The sequence below is a fragment of the Carcharhinus amblyrhynchos genome, chromosome 10 (assembly GCF_965287045.1).
Source record: "Carcharhinus amblyrhynchos chromosome 10, sCarAmb.v2.hapA, whole genome shotgun sequence".
In the NCBI taxonomy this organism is placed as follows: domain Eukaryota; kingdom Metazoa; phylum Chordata; class Chondrichthyes; order Carcharhiniformes; family Carcharhinidae; genus Carcharhinus; species Carcharhinus amblyrhynchos.
This window is the reverse complement of record NC_137333.1, coordinates 60,183,336-60,201,153: the sequence shown is the minus strand read 5'-3', so window position 1 is coordinate 60,201,153 and position 17,818 is coordinate 60,183,336. Positions and strand designations below refer to the sequence as shown.

General features: G+C 42.2%; 1 protein-coding gene across 1 annotated transcript in view; it reads right to left on the bottom strand.

The window, feature by feature from the left end:
• Window positions 1–15,584, bottom strand: part of LOC145349292 (interleukin-18 receptor 1-like) — a 53,294-nt gene extending 37,710 nt beyond the window's left edge. The window contains exons 1-2 of the mRNA XM_080197799.1: window positions 15,554–15,584; window positions 14,855–14,882 (exon numbers count right to left, since the gene is read on the bottom strand). Of these exons, the coding sequence (XP_080053925.1) occupies window positions 14,855–14,882; window positions 15,554–15,584 (59 nt within the window). The remainder of the gene's footprint in view (window positions 1–14,854; window positions 14,883–15,553) is intronic.
• Between the last annotated feature and the right edge of the window lie 2,234 nt (window positions 15,585–17,818).

Below are 17,818 nucleotides of genomic sequence, written 5' to 3'. Positions count from 1 at the left end.
ATGACTTTTTATGTGAGGAAGACTATAGAAATATAAATTATTCAAAATCAATTGGGTTTTACCACTAAAGCAATATGCAGCAGGCTGTTACTAAATAAAAACATGAGGTCTGTGGTTACTACAAGGATCTGCCAATTCCGATAATAGTCAAGGGCAGAGGCATCTGTCCCCAGACCACATGTTTGTTGCAAAACTAAAGTTAAATGACCTATTTAATTAGACTTATTACAATTAGTAGTAACACAAGTCTGGAAGAGGTTAAAGAACTAGATTAGATTTCACCGACTGCAATTTAATTGACCCTTCCTTTTAGATAGTATCTATTTTATGTTTAGATTAATATGTGAACTATTATTAAAAAAACAAAAGTACAAAGAAGAACTAACATTTGTTGTATACAGTTAATGGGGAAAGTTTTTAAAGCAGTTCTTGGAATGATGGCAGATTTGGTGCTTGTTATTATTTGAGGTTTCCTCAAGTAGCTCCAAAGATTCTTTTTGTTTATTTACAATCCAACTAGGAATCAATTTATTTTAACTCTAATTTGCCACCCAACTTTGGTCTTCTTTTTTAAAATTTGTTTTTAGCTGTGAATAACACTGACAAGGCCAAATTTATTGCACATTCCTAGTTGCCCTGGGAAGATGGTGGAAGGTTTTTTTCAAAATGCCAGTCCTTGTAGTGATGGTGCCCCCACAGTGGGATTTGTTCAGGAATTCGAGGATACGGAAATTCAGGATATAATCATGATAAATGAATAGCAGCATTAGTAGAAGTCAGGATAGTATATGATCTGGAGGGAAATAGAATTCATGTAGCTGCTATCTTGGTTCTTGGGGCTAGTGTTGATATGAGCTTCTACAACATCACTGTTCTCACACAGAATTGTAGGATTGTTAAGATACACAAGAAAGGCCTTGGCCTCCTGGATGAGGCACCTGCTGTCCTCTCTCTCAAGGTGACAATTTGTCCGTGTCCCCTGCACCAACTCCATTGGCACTCTTACTAATTCCACACAGCCGACTAGACTAGACTGACCTGGCCTAGGCTGAGATGCTGCAGTCTGCAGCTGTGTTGATGGCCCAGAATCGCTTGACGTTTCACATCATAGCTATCTAAGTATCCTCAAAAGAAGCTCAGCTTTCCACCTCCCAAACCTTAGCAGCTATTAATAGAAACAAAGAAGAGGAAAATAATGGATGGCATAGTGGTTAGCTCTGGCAAACAGTGCCAGGGGCCTGGGTTCAATTCCTGGCTTGGGTCACTATCTGTGTGGAGTTTGCACGTTCTCCCTGTGCCTACATGGGATTCCTCTGGGTGCTCCAGTTTCCTTTCACAGTCCAAAGATGTATGGGTTAGGTTCATTGGCCATGCTTAACCGCCCCTTAGTGCTTGGGATGCATAGGTTAGAGGGATTAGCGGGATAAATATGTGAGGTTATGGGGATAAGGCCTGGGTAGGATTGTTGTTAGTGCAGACTGTATGGGCCAAATGGCTATTTTCTGCACTGTAGGGATTCTATGATAGAAAAAAGAGGCATTAGGGAGTTACACAAGAGTGATTATTAATTATTCCATTTAAATATTATTCAAATCTAAAGTAAATTGTTGAAGTATAAGTTTATTTTTAGCTGTATTTATTCATATTTGTAGTTAGTTTAGGGCAAGAATAAACACATCCCAACAACATGCTAAATAAGAATGTTATTCCTTAGCTAGCCATTGGTCTTTTTGTTAATCACCTCAACTTAGAGTTGTCTGGTTCTCAACTCTTCCACTAACAGGAAGAGTTCATCTCCATCAATGCTGCCTAGACATCTCCATGATTTTGAATACTCCTCTGAAATCTCCTCTCAACCATTTCTTCTCTAAGAACAATACCAGCTTTGGCAGCCTATCCTTGTAACTAAAATTCTTCCCTGGAACCATCCCTGTAAATATTTTTGCTCTCTCTAAAGCCTTCATATTGTTCTCAAATTGCAGAGCCCATAATGCACACAATACTCCAGTTAAGGCAGAATCGGTGCTTTATAAATATTCATTTGTAACTTCAAGAACATAAGAAATAGGAGCAGGAGTTGACCATATGGCCTGCTGATCTCTGGCTTCAACTTCACTTTCCTAGCCCCTGAACCATATCCCTTGCTTTGTTTTGCACTCTAGTTAAGAAAGCCCAAGAATCTGCTGCCTTTTTAACTTTCTCAACTTGCTCTGCTACTTTCAGTGCCACATGCATATATGCTTCAAGGTCCCAGTGTTTCTGAAACCACTTTACAATTGGACGCTTTATTTTATGTTGCCTCTCCTTGTTCTCCTGACCAAACTATATCAATTCACACTTCCCTGAATGAAATTTAGTTTGCTATGTGTATACCCATTCATGAACCAGTTTATCTCCTTTTGAAGTCTATCACTGTTCTTCTCACAGTTCAATATTTCTAAATTTAGCATCACCTGCAAATGTTGAAATTTGCCCAATGCAGTGGTCTCGGCACTGTTCATATGGAATTTTTCACTATTCTCCAGCCTGAAAAGCAACCCTTCACCACTACTGTCTGTTTCTTGTCACTCAGCCAACTTGATATCCATACCGACACTGTCCCTTACATTCCAAGGGCATCAATTTTATAAGCAAGCCTATTGTGTGCCACTTTATCAAATACCTTCTGTAATTAATATGTACATTAAATCAGCCTCATCGACCCCTTGCTACCTCATCAAAAAACTTAATCAAGATGGTTGATAGTAGTTACGATTTGATATTAACATTTTATTATCTTTCACAGGATGTGGGCCTAGTTTTTCCCCATCCTTAAATTGCCTTTAAGCAGCTAGTGGTTAGTTGCCCTCTTGAATCGTTGCAGTCCATGTGGTGCAGATACATCCACAGTGCTGTTAGGAAGGGAATCCCAGGATTTTGACCAAATGGCAATGAAGGAACAGTAATGTAGTTCCAAGTCAGGTAGGTGGTGCCTTAGAAGGCAATTTGCAGGTGGTGGAGTTCTCAAGTGTCTGCTGCCACTGTCCTCCAGGTGCTAGAGGTCATGGTTTTGGGAGGTGATGTCAAAGGAGACTTCGTGAGTTCCTGCTGTGCATCTATACATCTGTGATGGAGAGAGTGAATGCTCAAAATGGTGGATGGGGTGGCAATCAAGTGGGCTGTTTTGTCCTTAATCGTGTTGTTGGAGTCAGACTCATCCAGACAGGTGGAGTGTATTCCATTATGCTACAAACCTTTGCCTTGTAAATAATGGACAGACTTTTGGGAGACAGCAGACAAGTTACTCTCCTCAAAATTCCAGTCTCTTCTAGTCATAGTATTTATAAGGTTGGTCCAGTTCAGTTTTTGATCAGTAGTAACCACAACGGGATTCAGTGATGCCACACTGACTATTAAGGAAAGAGGATTAGATTCTCTCTTATTAATGTTGGTCATTGCCTGGCATTTGCTTGGCATGAATGCCATTTGCCACTTAATAACACCAAGCCTCCGTGTTGTCTAGGTCTTGCTACATATAGACACGGACAACACCTGTATCTGTGAAGTTGCAAGTGATGCTGAACATTTTATCAGCATCATTCCCACTCCCTTGTGATGGGGAGAAGTTCACTGATGATGCAATAGATGCTACGCTGATGAACTGATATATAAGTGTCCTGGGACTGAGACAATTGGCCTCAAATAAACAACCCTCTTCTTTTGTGCAAGGTATGGCTATAACCAATCGAGGGTTTCTGTCTTATTGCCTTTTACTTCAATTGTCCTAGGGGCTCTTTGATGCCACATTTGGTCAAATTTTGCCTTGCTATCAAGGGCATTCACTCTCTCACCTCACTTCACCTCTTGAATTCAGTTCTTTGGTCAATGATTAGACCATGACAGCAATGAGGTCAAGTGCCACTGGTGAAACACAAACTGAGCATCAGTCAGACAATAAGTGCTATTTGTTAGCACTGTCAGTTACAGCACTTTAATTTGATTTATTGTCTCATGTATTAACATACAGTGAAAAGTATTGTTTCTTGCGTGCTATATAGACAAAGCATACCGTTCATTGAGAAGGAAAAGAGAGAGTGCAGAACATAGTATTAGTCATAGCTAAGGTGCAGAGAAAGGTCAACTTAGTACGATGCAGGTCCATTCAAAAGTCTGATGGCAGCAGAAAACTAACTGTTCTTAAGTCACTTCGTACGTGTCCTCAGACTTTTGTATCTTTTTCCTGACACAGAAGTGGAAGAGAGAATGTCCAGAGTGCATGGGGTCTTTGATTATGTTGGCTGCTTTTCCAGGGCAGCGGGAAGTGTAGACAGAGTCAATGCATGGGAGGTTGGTTTGCATGATGGACTAGGCTTCATTCACAACTCTTTTTTTCGGTTGTTGCCATCTTGGACAGAGCAGGAGTTATACCAAGCTGTGGTGAAACCAGAAAGAATGCTTTCTTTGTTGCAGTTGTAAACGTTGGTGAGAGTCGTAGCGAACATGCCAAATTTCCTTAGTCTTCTGAGAAAGTAGAAGCATTGATTGAGAGTAGACTGATGGGGCAATAATTGGCCAGATTGGATTTGCTCTGTATTTTTTGTGGAGGCCCTAGGGCATTCAGACACTGCACTGGAGGTCTTGGCGGAGGTGGTTGACAGAAGGAGAAAATCTGTGTATCCAAAGGGGGTCAGGAGGCCCTCTGGGCATGTGGTCAAAAAGTAGCAGGAGTCATGAAGATCGATACCAGGAGCTAAGCCCAAAGGACCTGGATGTAGTGCCACAAGAGGTTCAATAACCTCACGCAAGTAGCCAAGGTACGTGAATGCATCTTCAGATGCCATATGCTATATCCTGCCAATTACACCACTAGCCACAATCACTGGTCAAGTCATTTATCTCTATTGATTGGGACTTATACTTGTCATTCATAGCTTCACCACTTTCCTTCACTCGCCTTGCTGTAAGCCTCCCAACTCCATCTCGCAGCTTGCAGATACTGCCACTTATTCAGCTTTGACAGCCACATCACCCAAACAGATTGCACTCATAGTGATGATCCTTCCTGCTATTTTTAACATGTGTTCAGTAGAACAAGGTTAAGAGAGGGAGTTGGCTGGAGCATTGAGTTCTAAAATGATAACTGGTGTTGCATGCTGATTGAAATCATACCCTTCCTGCTGGGCATACCCCCAGCAGACATTAGTTGCATGAACTCTGCCAAAAGCCCTCACCAAGGTGGTGGTGTCCACTACAATTTGCACAGACACGTGTGCACAGCATTAGCTCTTTTGGTGCCTTATCATACCCCTTGTGAACAGACAGTGGGATTAAGTAAACTCAAATTCACACCTCAGTGTTTCAAAAAGTGTATGTAGTTTTGATGTGGTTAACATTAACTTTCTTTAATGTGACACTAACACATTGATTTAAAGTAAAATGGACTCTCTTAGCTAATCAGGTCACAATTAGTTCCAAAATCTTGATCAAGTTATGAGTTCTAAAAGAATTCCATAAGCAAAAAATCAGTTTTTGCAACTTCCTGATCGCCTGTGTCAGCAGAAAAGAATTGTGAAATCTGACAACCCACAGCAACCTTGCTAACAAAGTGTAACTCACTGTAACACAAATTTCATGTTTCCTGTGTCAAAATAAAGGAACAATAACTAGAAAGTGGATCAGCCATGATCTTATTGAATGGCGGGGCAGGCTCGAAGGGCTAGATGGCCTACTCCTGCTCCTATTTCTTATGTTCTTACGAATGAAAAAAACCATTCACAGTTGCTGGCAGGTGCCCTTTCATCTCAAATCTCAAATCCCAATTAAAACAGGCTGGTAAAACTGACTGATAAATCTGAGCCAAACACAAGGCAGTTTGATGGGCAGAAAAGGTTCAAAGTCAGTCGCCGGAATTGAATGCCTCACCCACCGCAGAATCAGAGCAAGCAAGGTGAAGTGGGGGGTGGGGAGTGACAATGGAAATGTCCATTGACCACGGCTGGGAATTTGCAATCTCGCTCAAGCGAGGTTGTAAAATCTTGCCCAGGGTCTGATTTTTCTCTTTACATAGAAACAATAGAGGACCTACAGGTGAAACCCAATGCTGAGAAACAAAAAACTTCTCCACATGGTGTGAAAGATCAAAACTGGCAGAAGAGAGATGTTTGTAGCAGAAAGCACAACCAAAACAGCCTTATGTCTGTTAAATATAATTTTACTTTCTAATAAACTTTCTAGAATTACTATCCAAATATTCAGTTGCCTTAATTGGTTTTAGTCTTGTTGGAATAGGAGTTAAAAGTGAATTCACCTTCACAAGAATCTTGGTCCTCCCTTTCCATTTTGCTCTTCTAGTAAGAATCCCCAATCTTTGTCCCTGGCTTTCGCTTTCCCACAAGTGGAAATAATACTTTTTTTAATTCTTTCACAGGATGTAGTTGTCACTGGTAAGGTCAGCATTTGTTGCTATTCTCTAATTGCCCTTGAACTGACTGACTTTGAAGGCCATTTCAGGGGGTAGTTAAGAGTCAAGTACATTGCTGTGGGTCTGGAATCACATGTAAGTCAGACCAAGTAAGGATGGCAGATTTTCTTCCCTCAAGGATATTCATAAACAAGATGGGTTTTTACAAAAATCAATTATGATCACCATTACTGAGACTACCTTCAAATTCATTACTTGGATTAAAACTCCAACAACTGCCATGGTGGGATTTAAACCCATCATGAGCCGAGATATCTGAGTTACTAGCCTAGTGATGTTACACTACACTACTGTCTGCCCAATGTTAAGACATCAGGCTTCACTCGCTCTTATTATGTTACTATAGTTGCTGCTCCTGGTTCTGCTGAAAGTGGTATTTCTCTCTTTTCAACACCTCATTCTCCCAAGCCCAACTATCAGTTTCTTTTGCTGTCCGAGAAGGCACAATCCATAAATCTATGTCCAATCCCAGGAGGCTGTTGAGAAATCCAGGAGAATTGCCATCCCAATCACTTACACATTTCAGTCCTCCAACTCAGCTCTTCAGTATATCCCTGTTTAGTAGATAGGAAGCAAAGAGTTAGCATAAATGGATCTTTCTCTGATTGGCAGTCAGTGACTGGAGGGGTTCTGCAGGGATCTGTGCTAGGACTGTAACTGTTCACATTATATAATAATTGGGTGGGAGGGTGAACTGTGAAGTGGATGCAGAGATGCTTCAGTGTGATTTGGACAAGCTGAGTGTGTGGACATATGCATGGCAGATGCAGTACAATGTGGATAAATGTGAGGTTATCCACTTTGGTAGCAATAATAGGAAGAAAAGTTATTACTTGAATGGGTGTAAACTGAGAGGGGTGAATACTCAACGAGACCTTGAACTCCTCGTGCATCAGTCTCTGAAAGTGAGTGTAGTACAGCAAGCAATAGAGAAGGCAAATGGTATATTGGTCTTCATAGTGAGAGGACATGAGTATAGGAATGTTTTGCTGCAATTATATAGGGCATTAGTGAGGCCAAACCTGGAGTACTGTGTACAGTTTTGGTGTCCTTACCTGAGGAAGGATGTCTGACCTATAGAAGAAGTACAGTGAAGGTTGCAACCTTGGATGGCAGGTTTGTCATATGACGAGAAACTAAGTTGGTTAGAATTATTTTCACTGGCATTTAGAAGAGATGAGACAGGATCTCATAGGAACTTATAAAATTCTAACAGGGTTAGACAGGATAGGTTCAGAAAGAATGCCCCCAATGGTGGGGGAGTCCAAAACTAGGGGTCATAGTTTGAGGACAAGGGGTAAACTTATTAGAACTGAGGCGAGAAGAAATTTCTGAATGTGTGGAATTCACTACCACAGAACATTGTCTGATTTCAGGAAGAAATTAGTAAGAAGTCTTACAACACCAGGTTAAAGTCCAACAGGTTTATTTTGAATCACAAGCTTTTGGGGCGCTGTTCCTTCATCAGGTGAGTGGGGGTGAGTTCAGTGCCCCGAAAGCTCATGATTCCAAATAAACCTGTTGGACTTCAACTTGGTGTTGTGAGACTTCTTACCGTGCCCACTCCAGTCTGACGCCTGCATCTCCACATCAAGAAGAAATTAAATATAGCTCTAAGAGCTAAAGGGATCAAGGGATATGGAACGAAGGGGGGGGATCAGGATGTTGAATTTGATGATTAGCCACGATCAAAATGAATGGTGGAGCAGTCTCAAAGGGCCAAATGCCCAACACCTGCTTCCAGTTTCTATGTTTAAAATCTTTAGCCTTGGAACGGCATCATGAAAATATTTTCCACCATAAAACCATGAGTCGTGTCATCCCTCAGTTTTTCTTTCTGTGACTCAGTATCTATTCAAAGAACAAAGAACAAACAACAACCCAGCACGGGAAACAGGCCCTTCGGCCCAACGAGCCCTCGCCGCCGCATCCTCCTACACCTACCCTGCCCTGTGTGTATGTGAGTGGAACCCCTAATTTAGCCAGATTCAGGGGAGAATAGTGTCAATTTGGTACACCAATCAGCCTAAGAGCACATCTTTGGGGTGTGGGAGGAAACTGGAGGAAACCCACGCAACCACAGGGAGAATGCGCAAACTCCCACAGACACAGGCCCAAATCCACCTATCTGTACAACTAGCAGTGATAGTCACTGAGCTGTTGCGGCGCCCGTCTACTGGTCCAGGATTAAGCACACACACCGACACCAAGTACTAGGCCACTCCCGGGACCTCCAAGAGCAGCCCACGCACAACCCACCGTGCGCATGCCCCTCATTTGACAACAAGGTGGACCGACCCTGCGGAATAAAAAGACAAAAACGTTAACATATAAGTCTGTATTTCCGGTGTCTCCCGGGGCTCTGACCCTATTTAATACCCCCTACTATAACCCTCCATCCTTGTTTCGCTCATGTGTCTAAGTAAACCTTAAACAAGTCCAACGTGCCTGCCTCCACCACCCTACTCGGTAGCGCATTCCATACCCCCACGACCCTCTGCATGAAGAACCTTCCTCTCACATCCAAATTATACTTCTCCCCCCTCACCCTTAGATCATGACCTCTCGTAATTGTACCCAATCTAGGGAGCAGCCTCTCACTATTGACTCTATCTATTCCCTTCAGTATCTTATATACCTCTATCATGTCTCCCCTTAATCTCCATCTTTCCAAGGAGAAGAGTCCCAGTTTCTCCAACCTTTCCTCGTAACTCAGTCCTTCCATGCCAGGCAACATCCTGGTAAACCTCCTCTGCACCCTCTCCAGAGTCTCCACATCCTTCCGGTAGTGAGGTGACCAGAACTGGACGCAGTACTCCAAATGCGGTCTAACCAACGTTCCGTATTCCTTACTGGGTTTTTTGGCGTTCCTCCACACAAAGCTTATTTTTATCATAAAGGTGCTGTATAAAAACAAGTTCTGATAAATCAGAAGTTTTGCCAAGAAATGACAAAATAATCTTGATAGCCTCAAGTCAAGTACCACGAGATTTGAGGTCAGAGGTATGACTTTGATTTTAAAATCTTTCTAAACCACACTGAAATCAAAACTGAATACTTCAGTTCCTGAAATGACGTGGCATCAACTGATTCCACAATAAATGTCAGCACATTGTCAAATATATTCCTTTCTCTTCTGGACAGGGTCTCTGTGTCATGTGGGTGTTTCTTCAATCCCATTAAAGGCAGATCAAGTTAACACATTTGAGATATCACCAAATGTGATTTATAAGCTGCTTTATTACGCAGAACATAAAGAACATTGAGTTCAATGAGAAACATTTGGTATATAACCTGTTTTTGTAATATTGCAACAAATAAAGAAAACATGGGTGAGCTTGTCCACTCCAATAGGCTGTCTAACCTTAAGCTCCCTGTAACCTGTTCTATTCCCCAGGATAACATTTTGCTTACTTGATTCCTTTCTGTGGCCAGGCTGTCCCTATGTTAACTAGTTCTGATTATTAAAACTGTACTATTCACCAGGCTCCACATGCAGAGCTCAGTCTCCTATGACACAGTTGGGCTGAAGGCAACATAGGTGAAGGAGTGCCAACAGCAGCAAAGATCATAGCTGAAAGCATATGACCTGGAACTAGTGGCATAGTAATAGAACATAGAACATTACAGTGCAGTACAGGCCCTTGATGTTGCGCCAACCAGTGGAACCAACCTAATGCCCCTTTAACCTAAACTATTCCAATGTTATCCATATGCCTATCCACTGACCATTTGAACACCCTTAAAGTTGGTGAGTCCACAACTGCTGCAGGCAGGGCATTCCACGCCCTTACTACCCTCTGAGTAAAGAACCTACCTCTGACATCCGTCCTATAATTACCACCCCTTAATTTAAAGCTATGTCCCCTCGTGTTAGCCATCACCATCCGAGGTAAAAGGCTCTCACTGTCCACCCTATCCAATCCTTTGATCATCTTGTATGCCTCAATTAGGTCACCTCGTAACCTTCTTCTCTCTAATGAAAATAACCTCAAGTCCCTCAGCCTTTCCTCATAAGACCTTCCCACCCTACCAGGCAACATCCTGGTAAACCTCCTCTGCACCCTTTCCAATGCCTCCACATCTTTCTTACAATGTGGCGACCAGAACTGTACACAATACTCCAAGTGCGGCCGCACCAGAGTTTTGTACAGTTGTAACATGACTTCACGGCTCAAATTCACTGGACTAGTAATTCAGAGGCTCAGGTTAATGCCCTGGGGGCATGTGTTCAAATCCCTAGTTGAATTTGAATTCCAGTAATTAATAAAGAAATCTGAAAATCAACAATGGTGACCCCAAACTCATAAAACCCCATCTCACTCACCAATGCTACTTCCAGAAAGGAAATCAGTCAAACTTACCTGATCTGGGCTACAGGAGATTACAAACTCAAAGCTATGTAGTTGCCTCTGAAATGGTCTAGCAAGCCACTGAGTTCAAGGGCAACCAGGAATGGGCATTACCTTGCCATGCTGCCTACATCCCATGAAAATAATTCTAAAAAAGCACAAAGGCAATTGGATCTTGACTCATTGAAATAGTCTGTGCTTCAGGGAGGAGTGAGGAATGAAGGTGGTTAACAGGAATAGTAATGTCCACCATGGGAAACAAAATCTATTGAAATGATAAATGATGGAATGGAACTTAACTGATTTAATTCTAGAATCCTCACAGCTCAGGAGATGAAGCGGCTGTAAAAGGCCATTGACCCTAAATTCCACAAGAGGAGCCCCGTCAGTGAGAACCTTGGATGTCAAAAAATTTTATTTCCCTCTGTCATCCCATTTCGATGGTTCTCAGTGATTTTTGCTTTTTTTGATTCTGGATCTAGACTTGAGGTCACCCATGAATAACATTTCCAATCATGAATTTCTACACTCTTACAGGCATAAAATGTTTAGTAACATAAAATGGAACACAATGATTAGGTTCTAATGAGCAGGAGTGCTTTGTCATAATGTGACATCTCATGACCAACCCACAAATTTCTATATTTAATCCATGTTGTTGTTCAATAACTGCATTTCTGCAAAAAAGATTTTCCATAGACAGCAGAAATAAACAGCAAAGTTCAGCAAAGAAAACCACCTTGCCACGTTTCTCCGTATCTTTGAATCGTCAGCAGATCCTGAGGAGAGCAGGGGACTTGGTTTGTTAACTGGAGTGGGAGGAAGAATTTCAAACTGTAGGGAAGGGGACAGATTAATAGGGAGTGGAGGTGGACAGTTTCATTGGGAGGGTTAATTCAGCAATTCCAAGGCTGCTGATCCTGGGTTCTGGAGGAGAAGAGGATCAGGGGTGCACAATGTAGCTGCGGGAGGTCAGATGCTTGGAAAAAAGACTGGAGGTCTGGTTGAGCCATCAGCATGGTGGAATAGTGGTTAGCACAGCTGCCTCACAGCACTAGGGACCCGAATTCAATTCCCGGCTTGGATTACTGTCCATGCGGATTCTATATGTTCTCCCCGTGTCTGTGTGGGCTTCCTCCAGGTGCTCCAGTTTCCTCCCACAGTCGGAAGATGTGCTAGTTAGGTGCAATGGCCTTGCTAAATTCTCCCTCTGTGTGTCCCTGAATGGGCACTGGAGCACAGCGACAAGGGGATTTTCACAGTAACTTCATTGCTGTGTTAGTGTAAGCTTACTTGTGACATAATAAATAAACTTTAAGCTAATGGAAGGGGGTGGTCAGATGACTGGGGAGAGAATCAGATGCCTGAGGGATGTGGTTGGAGGCTTAGGAAGGAGTCAGAAGCTTGTTGAGTGTGGAGAGAGGATCATAGGTCTGATGAGTCGATTGTGGGTGGAAGTCAGAAACCATGTAGGATGGAGGTTGCCCAATCAGGCATGCTGGACACAGCAGGAACTTACCTCCTGCATCTGTCAAAGCCTCACTTGGATGGAGCTGTTAATCACAGTTATATTCACAAAGCTAAATGACAATAAGGTCAGCAGCCTCACTATAATATTTAAAGTGTCAAGCCGTTTCCTCACAGTGGGTTGGGTACCTGCTCATTTTCCCAACTCAGTTAATAAAAGACCAAAAGACTTGCATTTATGTAGCATCTTTCAAGATTTCAGGAAACCCCAAAGTGCTTTTAAGCTCATGAAGTTTGCCCTGAAGTGCAGCCAATGTGGGCAAAAGTTGAAAGCGTATTAAGTCAGAAGTGAACAGGTTGGAGATAGGTTTGATCCCACCAGACCCAAATTTATCCATGTTCTGTTGTTAAAATTTCCCCCATGAAGTCAGCCCCGCAGTCCACCAGTGAAGCTGTACACATGATACTTCTGCCTTGATTAAGAGATTATTTCAATGTTAAGCAAAGAACACTCCTCCCACCCCCAACTGCTAATGATGTCTAAACAGATGTTGAATTGATTGTGCTGTTATCAGACAACAAATTTTATGAAATTGGGCGCACAAAATGGAAGCAAACTAAAGTTATCCTCAGAGCCCTCCACTAAAATCACAAAGTAACAGACACTGATCAGTAGGCAAGAGCATGCTTTTAGAATGCAAATGAGGGCTAGCACATAAGGGAAATTGGACAGGATGGCACCTACAGGAACTAAATTAAAGACACATCCCCACCCCATCAAAATCAGCACTTCTAAACCAGTCAAACAACCCATGGAGACACCTAAAATTAACACAGTTAAGGAAGCGTCCCTGGCCCCTCAAAACTCTTGAGATCAATAACACACCTATGGTTCAAACCCCAGAGATTCCAGACCATTGATAACCAACCAGACAAAAACAATTAACACACACTTAAAACAATTGCTCCAACACTCGAAAACATCAAAACAGGATGGCTGAAGTCAAATACTGTAAATAAAGGATTAGCATTTGAAACGCGAAGTTCAGGTATAACTGTAGCCCCTTGTGGGGGAGTCTTTAGAGCACTTTCAGGACAGTCCGATTGTATGTCCTGACTGTGCTTCTCCATCGACGTAAAGAAAATAAAGCTGTGCCATTATTGAACTTCACCCTGAGTCCGTAGTGATCGGTTCGCCCACTCACGCTAACAATGCCAAGTGAATTTTATTGTTCCTGTAATTCTTCTGTATGTTTTACCTGCTCTGGAATAAATCAGCTTAATTTAAGGAGGAAATAGATAAATTTTTAGACTTTAAATATGGGTAGAGAGTGGAAATATGGCATTGAGACAGAGGATCAGGCATTATCAGAGTGAATGGTGCAGCAGGCTCAAATGGTCTACTCCTGCTCTTATTTTCTATGTTTCTATTAAACCAAACAATGCAGTGACACAGTGGATAGCATTGCTGTCTCACAACACCAGGGACCTGGGTTCCACTCCCAGCTTGGGTCACTGTCTGTGTGGAGTTCTCCCCATGCCTGCGTGGGTTCCTCCAGCCGCTCCAGTTTCTTCCCACAGTCTGAAAGACATGCAGGTTAGGGGCATTGGCCATGCTAAGTTCTCCCTCTGTGTACCCACATCAAAGTGTGGCGACTAGGGGATTTTCATAGTAACTTCATTGCAGTATAAATGTAAGCCTCCTTGTGACACTAATAAATAAACTTTAAAAAAAAACACCTCAGCTAATGTTAACTTTCGTGGAGAGAATAAGGGACAACCTTCAAACAGAGAGAACACAGTTTGTTAGATCTTCCCAACACTTTTATCTCTTGCCCTATTGTTTTGTTGGTCTCTGCAGTTTCAGTCTGACTTTTCACCATCAAAGATCTATTCTGCTCCTCAGCATATTTCACAGTAATTGGAGATTTGTGATTTTCCTTAGGATCCTGCTGTTGCGGAAGGTTTCACTGAACCTCTATAATTTTGCATGACCCTCAATACCTCAGCAAAACGTTCGGGGACTTTCTGCCATGGGCTCTAATAACTGATGCCCTCTCTGTGACCAGGGCTGGTGTTTCTACATCCCACTATCTCCAATTATTTCATCCAATAAATCCAACTGTTTAAACATTCTCACTTTTGTCATATCATTAATATGGATGCTTTTGGCATATGGAATGCCAATGGAATGAAATATGGAAAATTGTCCATGTCCTTTATCACAAAGATGACAAAATTTCAGGAAATAGCTGCCTTTCCATCTTGGATCATTTAGGATATCGATTTTTTTTAGCTGAGGCCAGGGAAGCAAAACTTTTTCAGGAATTAGAAAACAAAAACTCAGCTTTCACACTTCAAGGTCCCTTTAAAGGTTGGCTAGCATCACTTGAGTTGGAGCACTTTACAAAGGCAAGGTCCTGCATAAACATGCGAGCGGGTGATCATTTTCTAAGGCTGCAATTTACAAAACTTCTCTAGACAAACCATTACAATAACTGCGTTTTACAAATCGAAACAAAAATAGTTGCACTCCGGAGCAAGCAGCTCCGTCTACTTCAGATTCCTCACTTACTGTGATTCAGCCCAAAGGCAGCCGTGTCCTCCAGCATCAACTTACAGCTTCCAGGTTCAGGTACCAAAGGCCAGGAGAATAAAAAGCGAATGATGCACCCGCCCAGACCAGCGCCCTTTTACGTGTTGCGGTTTATGCAAATTGCTTTTGCAAGGACGAATTTAAACCAACTTTCGTGGAAACTCCGTGGGTGCGCGTAAATTCGGTCAGAGCATCATGCCACGGAACATTAGTGCAAAGTTGACACTCCTTTAAAAAAAAACAGAACATGCTCCTCCTTTTCTAAAGGAAGGAACACAGGGCAAAGTGGAAGGCGTATTCAGAAAATAAGAACAATAATGTGATAAGGCTGATGGGAGGGTTGGGGATTTCTATCAAATTTCACCATCAGTTCGAGATCGCTAGAGATCGATACGTTGGACAGAAATGGCTGGAAACACTCAGCCAGTCAAACAGTGCCTGTCACGAACCTATCGAGACTCGAAACGTTGCCTTTATTCTCTCTCCGCAAATACTGTCAGACCTGCTGATATTTGATTGTGATTTTTCTCTGACTTTTCACCATCAAAGATCTATTCTGCTCCTCAGCATATTTCACAGTAATTGGAAATCTGTGATTTTCCTTATTGTCGTTTTGCTGGGTGTTGCTGTTGCAGAAGGTTTCACCGAATCTCTATAATTTTGCATGACCCTCAATACCTCGGCAAAACGTTCGGGGACTTTCTGCCATGGGCCCTAACAACTGAAGCCCTCTCTGTGACCAGGGCTGGCGTTTCTACATCCATTATATCCAATTATTTCATTCAATAAATCCAACTGTTTAAACATTCTCACTTTTGGCATATCATTAATATGGAAAACTGTACACGTCCTTTATCACAAAGATGACAAAACTTCAGGAAATAGCTGCCTTTCCATGCAGGATCATTTAGGGTATAGAACTTTTTGGGGTTCTTGTTTCAGATTCCAGCATCTGCCCCTTGACAATCAAAGTTATCACCATCACTGAATCCCCCATTATCAACATTCTCTGGATTACCATTAATCAAAAACTGAACAATTCTAGTCATATAAATCACTGAATTCCCCCACAGTCAACATCAACAAGTTCATTATTACCTTCTCAAGGGCAATTAAGAATGGGCTATAAATGCTGGCCTAGCCAGCAACACCCACCTGTAAATGAATTTTTAAAAAAATGCTTTGCCACACAATTACAGATGACTTCGTCATTCATATTATGCAACCCAATTTCTTTGCACCAGGCCTTATGCAATATCCGGACAGCAACATCTAAAGGACTTGAAACTCAAGAACTGCAAACAAAATTCCAATGTACAAATGAGAATATCATGATGTAACAGTCTATTGCTGCATAACTTCTGCTTACATCTCCAAATTTAAAAATGATGAAACATTAGGCTTCATTGAAAAAAAACTGCACTTTCCATTGAGTGGTCAATATTTGTTTCATTTTAAATTGAAACTAATCACACAATTGTTGGGAATAAAGGAAAAGAAAGGCTTTTAAAAAGTACAAGGGCACTTTGTAATCAAAAGGGTAAGCCCTCCGTATACACAGGATCTGCTCAGATGAGGAGAATCGCAACAGACATCCCCAGAAGCTGAAAGATGCCTTCATAAGAATAGGATATGGCACGTGACTCATCAATCGATAGTTCCGACACACCACAGCAAAAAACTGCATCAACCTCCTCAGAAGACAAAAATGGGACATGGTGGACAGAGTATCCTTCATCGTCCAGTATTTCCCCAGAAGCTACAACATCTTCTCCGGAGTCTTCAACATTTCATTGATGAAGACAAACATCTCGCCAAGGCCATCTCCATACCCCCACTTCTTGCCTTCAAACAACTTCACAACCTCAAACAGACCATTGTCTGCAGCAAACTACCCAGCCTTCAGGAGAACAGTGACCACAACACCACACAACCCTGCCACAGCCAACCTCTGCAAGACATGCTGGATCATCGACACGGATGCCATCATCTCACATGAGAACACCATTAGGTACATACTCTTGCACCTCAGCCAACGTTGTCAACCTGATATGCTGCAGGAAAGGATGTCCCAAGGCATGGTACACTGGGGAGACCATGCAGACGCTACAACAATGGATGAATGAACACTGCTCGACAATCACCAGGCAAGACTGTTCTCTTTCTGTTAGCAAACACTTTGGCAGTTATGGGCATTCGGCCTCTGATCTTCAGGTAAACATTCTCCAAGGCGGCCTTCATGACACACGACAGTACAGAGTCACTGAGCAGAAACTGATAGCCAAGTTCTGCACACATGAGGACGGCCTCAACCAGGATCTTGGGTTCATGTCACACTATTTGTAACCCCCATGATGTGCCTGGGCTTGCAACATTTCACTTACTGTCCTGTCTAGAGACAATATACATCTCTTTAACTTATGCTTAATGCTATCTCCACTCACATTGTCTGCACCTTTAAGACTTGATTAGCTGTAAAGACTTGTGTTCTAATCACTATTCTGTAAACTGAGTGTGTGCCTTTATATGCCATATTTGTGATCAGAACTCCCCACTTACCTGACGAAGGGGCTACCAACTAAATCTATTGGACTTTAACATGGCGTTGTGAGCCTTCTTATTGTGTTTTCCCCAGTCCAATGCCAGCATCTCCATATCATGAAGAACTGCTAATGTGGTTCCGCTATTTAAGAAGGATTGTAACAATAAACCAGGGAACTACAGACCAATGAGTCTCACATCAGTGGTAGGGAAACTATTTGAGAAGCTTCTGAAGGATAGCATCTTGTCTCCACTTGGAGAGGCAAAGCTTGATCAGGGATAGTCAGAATTGCTTAGTCAGAGAGAGGTCATGTCCAACAAATTTGATTGAATTTTTTGAGGAAATGACTAGGTGTGTAGACAAGGGTAATGCAGTTGATGTAGTTAAATGGATTTCAGCAA